Below are 10,907 nucleotides of genomic sequence, written 5' to 3'. Positions count from 1 at the left end.
TGGGTGGCTCAGTGGTTGAGCATCTGCCTTTTGGCTAGGGCATGATCCCAGGGTCCTGGGATCGAGTCCCACATGGGGCTCCCTGCGAGGAGCCTGCATTTCCCTCTGCTTATGTCCCTGCCTCTCTCTATGTATCTCTCATGAGTAAATAAATAAAATCTCTTAAAAATGATTAAAATCATGAAAGAAGAAAATGAAACACTAAAGAGAGCAAGATATTATTTAAAAATAACACATAGGGGCACTTGGCTGGCTCAGTCAGAGAACATGGGACTCTTGATCTCAGGGTTGTGAGTTTGAGCCCCATGTTTGGTGTAGAGATTACTTAAATAAATAAAACGTTTAAAATAATAAAAATAAAAATAACAGATGAAATTTGAATTAAAACTAGTTGGAACTTCTTTTTTTAATAGCCAGCTTTTGATTTTGCTGTTCTTCTTTGCTCTCATCTCTAACTCTATTGTTCTCTTTTCTAATGTTTATTATTATTTTTAAAGATTTTATTTATGGGGCACCTGGGTGTCTCAGTCAATTAAGCATCTGCTGTTGGCTCAGGTCATGATCTCAGAGTCCTGGGATCAAGCCTCATATGGAGCTCCCTACTCAGCAGTGAGTCTGCTTCTCCCTCTTCCACTCCCTCTGCCCCTCCTCCACTGTGCCCTCGCTCTCCCTCTCTCTGTCTCTCTCTCTCCCTCTCTCTCTCTGAAATAAATGAATAAATTTTTAAAAAGATTTTATTCATTTATTTGGGAGAGAAGGAGTGAAAGAGAGAGTGTATGAGCAAGGGGAGAGGGACAAGTAGACTTCCAACTGAGCAGGGATCTCCACCCAGGGCCTAATCTTAGGATCCTGAGATCAAGACCTGAGCTGAAGGCAGATGCTTAACCCACTGAGCCACCCAGATGCCCCCTAATTGGAATTTATTACTGTTTTAAATAACAGGCTTATTTAATTTGCATTTATTATTGACCCTTACATATTTAAATTGATTTTTACTATTACTTTTTGCTTTCTATTTTATTTATTTGCTTTCTATTTTACTATGCTTTTGTTCTGCTGCCTTTTTTCCTTTCCTTCCTTTTATTGCATTAATCATGTTTTCTTTATTCTTCTCCTCTCTTCATTGCAAATTATGGATTTTATCTCTACTTATTTAGAGATTGTCCTCAGATTTTACCATGTGAACTTAAATTAACAAAGTCTCAAATAATCAGTACACACCTTCCACAGTAAGACTTTCAGACTAGAGGGGGGGAAACTTACACAACTCCCAACCCTTACCCCAATCCAGCCATGTACTATTTAGAAGGGACAACTATAAAATTAAAAGACAAAGAAAAATGAAAATAAAAGACTAGACATGAAACACACAAGGCAAACATCTAACACCCAGCTTAACTAAGTTAATACAAAGCAAAGTAAACTTTAAGTATGATTGTTAGAGATTTTAAAAAGCCATTACATAATGACACAAATACCAGGATATAACAGTTTTAAACTTGTATAAACTTACCAACAAAGCTTCAAAATATATCATACAAAATATAACACACTTTCAAAAAGAAATCAACAAATCCAGAATCATAGCGTGAGATTAAAAAAAAATTTTTTTTTAGATTTATTCTTGATAGACATGGAAAGAGAGAGAGGCAGAGACACAGGAGGAGGGAGAAGCAGGCTCCACGCCAGGAGCCCGACGCGGGACGCGGAACTCGATCCCGGGACCCCAGGACCGCGCCCCGGGCCAAAGACAGGCGCCAAACCACCAACCCACTCAGGGATCCCCTCATAGTGTCAGATTTTAACGCACTTCTCTCAAGTATTGATGCATCAAGCAGAATCTAAAAAGGAAATAGCCAATTTCAGCAAGAAAAGTAACAACCTGGACCTGTAGATATTATGCATAGGACCTTGCATTTGTCAATAAAACATATATTATCTTTTTAAGCAAATGCAGAATATGCTTCAAAATTCGCTTAAGGACTGGTCCTCAGATTGAGTCTCAAGTAAGAAAATACTCTGATTAAAGTTTAGTGCAGATAGAAATAAAAGAGAAAAATATACTCACCCCTCCTGTCTTTGGAATTTTATGAAACATTTCCGAATATTTCATAGAGCAAAAGATTAAAAAATAAAAATTATTTGGAACTGAATGATAATTAAAACACATATACCAAGACATGTGAGGTAAATTCTAGAGTATACAGACATTAAAGCCTTAAATTAACCTTGTTTAAGAAGCCATTTTGAAATCAAGGTGCTTAGGTTACAATGTATAAATTAACATAAATCCAAAGAAAAACACTATAATAATAAGATAATATTACCAATATAGTAATATAATACGTTAATAATATGTATTAGAAAGCAGAGCAATATAGTAAGAAATGAGAGTGAAGAGGAACAGCAAAAACAAAAGCTGAAAAAAAAAAAACAAAAAAAACAAAAGCTGACTATTTAAACAACAAATAAAATAAAAAAATTTCTAGCAAGGTCCAAAAATCAATAGCTCTTGATAATAAGAAGATGCAAATAAATATTAAGCATCAAAAATGGAGAAATAACTTAAAATGTCAGATACAGTAAAAACATATTGAGGACACCATGAATTTTACATAAAAATTTGAAAACAGATGCAGTGGGTAATTTTGTGTAAAAACATAACTTATCAAAAACTCATTTAAAGAGGTCTGAATAAACCTATAAGCAGTAAAGAAATCAATTTTATATACGTGCTGCCGAAGCAAGCACCTAAGCAGTAAAGAAATCAGATTAGTAGTTTGAAATCTCTCTCTCCAAAAATGCTTAACTAGTTTTACATTTAAGTTCTCACATAAATACAAAAATAGATTATCTCTAACTTATGTGAACATCTTTGTGGAGCAAAAATAGAGGGCTAGCTCTCTCAAACTGTTACAATACCATTCATATCTCAACCATAAGAGAATAGTATGAGAAAGGAATATTAAAGGGAGACCTCACATGTTTGGAAGGGTTAGAAATTTACTCGCATTTTACAGAATTATTCAAGCTCTCTGGCATTTTTGTCACAAAGTATGAAGTTGGGTTTTGAACAGGTGGCATAAGCTAATTAAAATACTGAAGTCATCAAAAGGGTATTTTAATTAGATCTGTTCCAGAACCAGCTGTATTTAAGGCCCTATGTTCCCTTATTGATTTTATGACAGCAAACAGATGGACTATTTAATAGAAAAAAAAATTCAGGGGCTTTCCCAGACAACAAATTCTTTGGGGGCTATCTGAGAACATCAAGAGTTCAGGCAAAAATATTTGCTAAGAAGAATAATATTTGGCAAAAACCTTTGTAAGTTCTAAGCTCTTGTAGAGTATATTTTTACTATTGATTTTTACTAACAGGGACCAATCCCTTGCATAATGAGATATTTTTGAGATTGTACAGACCTCTAATTTGTTTTGTTTCATGTTCATTAATTGTGTAATGTACACAGAGCCAAATCTTGAGAGATTTGTCAACCTTTGGGAATTAGTTGTATGTTTTTAAGCTCCACTTCCACATTTGCAGATAGTATTAGGGTCCAGTTTTTGAATGTTTCAAGGTAAGTGGATATCATCTTCTTGGTAGATTAGAGAAAAAGGCTCTACAGATTTGGATTGGCTCTGTTTAAATCCTCTAATCATTCTTCTTCCAAATAGTAGATTAACATTATCAGTTATATGGCACTAAATATGTACTAGTTGTTTTTTTTTTTTAATAATCTCCATTAACTGAGAAAACATTTCTGTAAGATGGGTTTTACAGATGAGGACATGGAAACATAGGTTATATAAATTGCTCAAAGTCCAACAACTCCAAATGACAAGGCCAAGATTTGATCTGAGGTAGACTGGCTCTAGAATGGTATTAAAGTTCTAATCGCTATGTTGTTGTATTCATTTTTTTTTTGAGGGTGCATTCATTTACTTTTTTAAAAAAAAGATTTTATGTATTTATTTGAGAGAGAGCAAGAGCAGGTGGCGGGGAGGAGGGCAAAGGGAGAGGGAGAAACAGACTCCCCGCTGAGCAGGGAGCCAGCCTCAGGGCTCAATCCCAGAACCCCAAGATCCTGGCCTGAGCAGAATGCAGACACTTAACCGAGTTACCCAGGCGCCCCTATTCATTTGCTTTTTTAAACAACTGCAAAAAAAATTACATTGCAAGATGGGTAGTTTGCTTTGAAAAGTTTGCCTGGAGTAGGTAATCTTGAATTTTAGATGTACTTATTTATTTACATTACATGTACACTGGGTGACTTAATTTTCTTAATTTGATTTCCCGTTATCTGCGTTGGGTTTCGATGTTTCCTATCAGTGAGCCAAACAATTTCCACAGAGCCCAATATTTGAATGCCTTTTTGTCCTGAAATCTGTTGTGTTGGCTTAACTGCAAGATCTTTCTTATGCAGATGGATTTTGCTAGTTAAATGGTGTCCAATCAAAAGCATAATCTGCAAATGTAGTACTCACTTGTCAAACTTAAGCTGTTGGGCTGTTAGCCCCTGGTTGTTAGAGTTTAAGAAATTGGTAAAGATATTTAGATGTGGAAAGGTCTATGTATTCACTTATATTGACAGCATTTAATGACCTCATCCTCATGTTGCTCCCACTGCTGGTCTGGGCAATTTAATGCCATAGCTCTTCCTAAAGAGAGCGAAAACAGAGTTGGCATAATTGCCAATACAGCTCCTTCTTAAATCTAAATCATAATATCCTGTTATTCATAGCCACTAATAAGCACCCAGCTCTAGACAATTCTTCCAAGTTTGCTGTAGGAACCCTGGGACTCTCCAGACCCCTTTGCTTCTTGAATTATGACTTTTAAATTTTTTTTGCTTTTCTAGTAGAGAGTGCTCTTCTCCATGAGACCCAAGAACAAACACTGTTTTTCTCATTGAATACATTCCCCCAAGCTCCCATTTATGCTCCCTGGGTAAGGGTGCCTACTGCTTTGGGGATCTTTGGAATGATACAAAGTAAACTTGGAAAGTACTTTATAAATGTAAGAAATAATAAAAAAATAAAAACAATAGTAACTGATAATTACATAGTGGCTTAAGGTTTTTCAAAGCTCAGTACAGATCTTTTTATCTTCATAACTACCTTTTTTTTCGCAACTACTATTTTTGTAGGAGAGAGAACAAAGATTCAGAGAGGATAAATCTAGTCACACAGACTCTAAACTGAGTTCTTTTAGCCCATTCTACCTCCAAATAAGATGCCTTTCTACTTATGTCACCATAGGATCATAGGGTAAATGATTTGAAATTAACAAAGATTTTATTCTGATGAAAGTCATACAGATGTTCTGTAACATTTACTTTGGATAAATTAATAAACACAGGAATATGTCCTTTCCTCAGTGTTTGAATTCTATGAAAAATTAAACTTTATTCTCTAAATCCAGAAGATTGAACCTTATGAATTCTATTTTCTTAACAAAAATATCTACTTTATTGGAGCTCAAAAGACTGCTACATTCCCAATAATATTTGAGACTGTAGTAAATAATATTTGGTATCTAGTAAATTTCATTATTGTTTCTTTTTTTTTTTAAAGATTTTATTTATTTATTCATGAAAGACACACAGAGAGAAAGAGAGAGAGGCAGAGACACAGGCAGAGGGAGAAGCAGGCTCCATGCAGGGAGCCTGATGTGGGACTCGATCCCAGGTCTCCAGGATCACGCCCCCTGGGCTGAAGGCGGCGCTAAACCGCTGAGCTACCCAGGGATTCCCTATTGTTTTTTGAATAAAGTTACATTGTAGAGAGGAACCTAACAGTGGGATTTCTCCAATAACTATAACATTTTATTCTGGATCCTACAACAAATTATTTCAGTAGATGTCATCTCAGATTTATATAGATAACTATATCTAAAAAGTAAGAGTATGCAGGAAGAACTGTCTGAGATTTACATATCTCTGTTAAATAAAAGAAATAAAATTTTATTTTAAAATTTAATTTAGGCACACATTTGTATTTATAATTATTATACATTATATATTATATATACTTAATATATATTTATATTTTAATCCTGGATGTTTTATTGGTAATTTGATAAAGGATCTGTTGAGTAATATTCTTATATCCTTAAAACACTAGGTACTTTCCTTAGATATTCATTTATGCTTCTCAAGGATGGGAGCTGACACTTTTCTGTCCCCACTACACTACCCCCACACTCTAAAACCTCAATAACAATAGCATTGTAGGCCACTAACCACAGGGGAGAAAAATTGGGAGGTAAACAAAATAGTGTCTTTCTTTTCCTTCATTTGGTGTAATAACCTCTCATTTTCAGTGATATCTCACATATGTAAATACCTTATTATCCTTGCCAAACTTTAAAGTGCTTCATTTACTGAATTACTTTGATAGGAAATTTAAATATTTCATTTCATGCTCCCTTGCCTTTTTCAGTTGATGAAACTGAAAATAAATAAATGTTCTTTTGGTGATTCAGAGCAATCATTTTTATGCACAAGAACTATTTTGTGTATGTGCCTGTGTTTTTTTTTTTTTAAGATTATTTATTTATGAGAGAGAGAGAGAAAGAAAAAGGTAACAAGGGGAAGAGCAGAAGGAGAGAAACAAGTAGACACCATGCTGAGTGTGGAGCCTTATGCCAGGGGTCCATCTCATGAGCCTGAGACCATGACCTGAGCCAAAACCAAGAGTCAGACGCTTAAAGTACTAAGCCACGCAGGCACCCCATGTATCTACGTTTTTATGTGTTCACATTTTCCTGATTCCTAGGTAACTATGCAGTGTGAGGAATATTTTTTACTTTTTTTTTTAAGATGGTTTTCTGGAGGCCTCTTTTCTTACTCTTAAACTGTTCTTGCTATCCTCAGCTTTTTAAAAACAGTTTTCTCATGTCTCCCTTCTTTTAAACTTGCTGCCTTCATTCTGATCTCATCCATGTTTGTTAAAATTATTTCTTGGGCAGCCTGGGTGGCTCAGCGGTTTGGAGCCACCTTCAGCCCGGGGTGTGATCCTGGAGTCCCTGCATGGAGCCTGCTTCTCCTTCTACCTGTGTCTCTGCCTCTCTCTCTCTCTCTCTCCCTCTCTCTCTCTCTCTTTCTCTGTGAGTCTTTCATGAATAAATAAATAAATAAATAAATAATAAATAAATAAAATCTTTAAAAAATTATTTCTTAAAAATAATAGGGCACTGAGAGGACCAATGTCAGCTGAGAACAAGCAAACTGTAATAAATGGCTATTATGACATTTATATTGATGTCTGCAAGGTGTTTTTGCTTGCATGTAGTTTTTTGGCAATATTGAAAAATTTAAGTCACTACATAAATATCTCCAGAAAGGTGAAATATTACTTCACATTTGTTGCTTTCCTCCATCTATTGAGCTTCCTCAAAACCTAACCTAAAGGGCTTTGTTTGCGCTGACACATCAGCAATTTTAGTCTCCAAATCAGCAGGAATACCTCTACAGTCAGAGAGAGATAGGTCTGTCCTGGTTCTGACCTCTGGAAAACCCACCCTGATGGTCATAATTTCCACATTATTTGGGATTATAGAAGGAATTTTAGTAGTTTATGTGTGAAACTATTAAAAAACTATGGTATCTACTAAGTGAATCTCAACCCCAAATCCCCCACCTTTCTCCTGGCTCACTTCCATGGAGTATTGTCTTCTATATGAGTAATGACAACCTAAGACATTGGTCTTATTCTCATGGATCCTTGGAGAAGTTCAGAGCATTTATCTGGTGATGGTCACATCTTATCACCATTGCTAATTGCTAATTGGGCTGCATAGAGATGTATCCTGACAACTCCCACTCGGTTTCTGTTAGGTTATTATCTAATTTCCTGAATTCAGAAACATAGCTCTCTTCTCATATGTTCTTAGAGCTAATAACACCCTAAAGAATTAAGCCTTTAAATCCACACATATTGAACACCCTTCTTATGTTGTGGAAGTCATAGAAAAATAGACTGCAGCAAAGTTTCATAAATTTTTGTTTGTGATTTTTGTTTGTGATGGAAGATGATCACATGTTGCATATTTTTCACGCAAAATAAAAAGCAAACTATATATCACTCTGGAGTTTTTCTCTATTGATATATATTTTTTTAAGATTTTAATTATTTATTTGAAAAAGAGAGAGAGAGTATGAACAGGGAGAGGGACAGAAGGAGAGGGAAAAGCAGACTCCCAGCTGAGAGCCAGCCCGATGCAGGGCCCGATCCCAGGACCCTGAAACCATGACCTGAGCTGAAGTCAGAGGCTTAATTAACTGAGCCACCCAGCAGCCCTGTTCTATTGATATTTTTTCTCATTTTAGAAATTGGAATTTAAAGTCATATCAAGGTCTAGATACTGCATATAATCTCTCTTGAGTATCATGAATTAAGGAAACATTTTGTACCATTCAACATGCCTCAGTGAAAAATGATCAAACTTGATTCCTCAGATAATAAGAACATATCACATGAAAGCAGGAAATCCTTTTCCCTGGATCCTCTGCTTTCACTTTAGGGAAAACTAAGTCCAGGAATGAGAGATCTTCCAGTTCTGAGCTGTAGTTTTTAGAGAAAGGCCAGTGAGAGTTTGGCTTTTAATTATGGACAACAGGAAAGAGGAGGGAGGGAGGCAGCATTTCATTGATCATTTAGGAACTACATGTGAAAGCCAATTTTCTTTGCTGTTTCTTGAACATGAAAGGTTTAAAATATAGTCTAACAATAGCCTTTGGGGGCCACCTGAATGGTTTAGCGGTTGAGCATCTGCTTTTGGCTCAGGTCATGATCCCGAGTCCCACATCTGGTTCCCCTCAGGGAATCTGCTTCTCCCTCTGCCTATATCTCAGCCTCTCTCTTTGTGTCTCTCATGAATAAATAAATAAAATCTTAAAAAAAAAAAAAAAAAGAATAGCCTTTGGCCCCATGTTTCTGTCAACTTCATCTACATTGAAAGGAATTTACTGGCTAATTGAAGTTTTCCATCCATTGCACAGAGTGGGAGAACCAGGTTCTGAACTGATTAGAGCTATTTCTACAATTTTGCCTTTTGTCTACATCATCGCTATAACAGCTTTTTACATTTCTAAGTTCTCAGTTTTAGAGAATACTCATCATGTTGATACATATAGATGGGTTGAAAAATTGAAACAGACTACTTTTTCATCATCAGAGCTTGCCTCAAAGCCATGTTGCAACCAAGACTGGAGTTTCTGTTAATATATGCTCAGAGAAAGAGGATGAACAATCTTCTTTTAATGATATTAATGAAAAAGTAATTAGGTTTTGAAAGTTTGTGCTTTCTTTGAAATTGAGGCTGTTAGGGACTTAAGCCTGGGTGCAAAATGAAAAGTTTCTGACTTAGGAGCATTTGAGAATGGTGGGTGGAAACAAGACTCTGGGTTACACTTACGGTCTTTGTCCTTGACCTTTTAAATCCTTGGAAAGGATCAAGTCTTGAGGCAGATGAGGGATGGAACCGTTCAAGACATAGTATATCATTTGGATTTGGGAATCAGAAAAAAAAACCCTCTAATGCACCTATTTTCTCTTATTTCTTTCTACAGATAATATCTTCTAAGAAATGGCTACTTCCAATCATTCCTTTGTGACTGAATTTATCCTTGAGGGGTTAACAAAATGCCCAGAGCTTCAATTTCCACTTTTCCTACTATTCCTTGGAGTGTATGTGGTCACAGTGGTGGGGAACCTGGGCATGATCCTCTTAATTGCTATCAGTTCTCAACTTCACTCTTCAATGTATTATTTTCTTGGTCATTTGTCATTCATTGATCTCTGTTACTCCTCTGTCATTACGCCAAAAATGCTGGTGAACTTTGTGTCAGAGAAGAACATTATCTCCTTTCTGGCGTGCATGACTCAGCTTTACTTCTTCCTTATTTTTGTAATTGCAGAAGGCTACCTTCTGACCGCCATGGCGTATGACCGTTATGTAGCCATCTGTAGCCCACTGCTTTACAATGTTATCATGTCCCATAGGGTCTGCTCCATAATTATGGCTGTGGTATATTCACTGGGTTTGTTTGGGGCTACTGTCCATACTACCCACATGTCAGTGTTGTCCTTCTGTGGGTCTCATGTTGTCAGTCATTATTTTTGTGATATTCTCCCCTTATTGACTCTCTCTTGTTCCAGCACCCACATCAATGAGACATTGTTGTTTATTATTGGAGGAGTTAATACCTTAGCACCTACACTGGCTGTATTCATCTCTTATGCTTTCATTCTTTCCAGCATCCTCCGTATTCGCTCTGCTGAGGGACGGTCCAAAGCCTTTGGCACTTGTAGCTCCCATATCATGGCTGTGGGGATCTTTTTTGGGTCTATCACATTCATGTATTTCAAGCCCCCTTCTAGCAATACTATGGAAGAGGAGAAGGTGTCCTCAGTGTTCTACACCACTGTGATTCCCATGCTGAATCCCATGATCTACAGCCTGAGGAATAAAGATGTGAAGAATGCACTGAGAAAGGTGGTTGGGGGAAGGTAGTCATGCTGACAAAGGGCATTCTCAGAGGGAGCAAGAGAAAAATGAACCAGATGAAAAGTGGTCATGGGCTCCATCTAATTTCTCTCTTCCAGTGGTAAAATTTACCATTATTTACAAAACAAACATTTTATACTTGAGAATAATTGAAGCATTTTTAGAGATGATTAAACAATACAATTTTTTTGTAGTCAATTTAATCCTTGGAGATTTTGTGTGTATTAGAGGAACAAAATTTGACAGAAGAGGGAGAACAAATCAAAATAAAAGAGAGTATCTTGAAGGTAGTAATTATTAATACTATTTTCAATATTAATTTTGAAAGTTCATAATAACAATAGAGTGAGTTAAGGGTTGTATTTGAAGAAGTGTGATGTTAATTGATTAAAAATTA

General features: G+C 36.1%; 1 protein-coding gene across 1 annotated transcript; it reads left to right on the top strand.

Annotated features, from left to right (window-relative positions):
• Positions 1–9,589: 9,589 nt before the first annotated feature.
• LOC140625467 (olfactory receptor 8D2-like) lies at positions 9,590–10,516 on the top strand. Its single transcript, XM_072812753.1, has one exon. It carries the CDS (start codon positions 9,590–9,592, stop codon positions 10,514–10,516), a length of 927 nt encoding a protein of 308 aa, XP_072668854.1.
• The last annotated feature ends 391 nt before the right edge of the window (positions 10,517–10,907 follow it).

The sequence above is a fragment of the Canis lupus genome, chromosome 3 (genome assembly GCF_048164855.1).
Source record: "Canis lupus baileyi chromosome 3, mCanLup2.hap1, whole genome shotgun sequence".
Taxonomy (NCBI): domain Eukaryota; kingdom Metazoa; phylum Chordata; class Mammalia; order Carnivora; family Canidae; genus Canis; species Canis lupus.
Note: the sequence above shows the minus strand (reverse complement) of the source record. Positions and strands in the feature narration are given on the sequence as shown.

Coding starts and splice junctions, on each gene's coding strand:
- LOC140625467 (XM_072812753.1), top strand. CDS start 9,590: ATGGCTACTTCCAATCATTCCTTTGTGACTGAATTTATCCTTGAGGGG.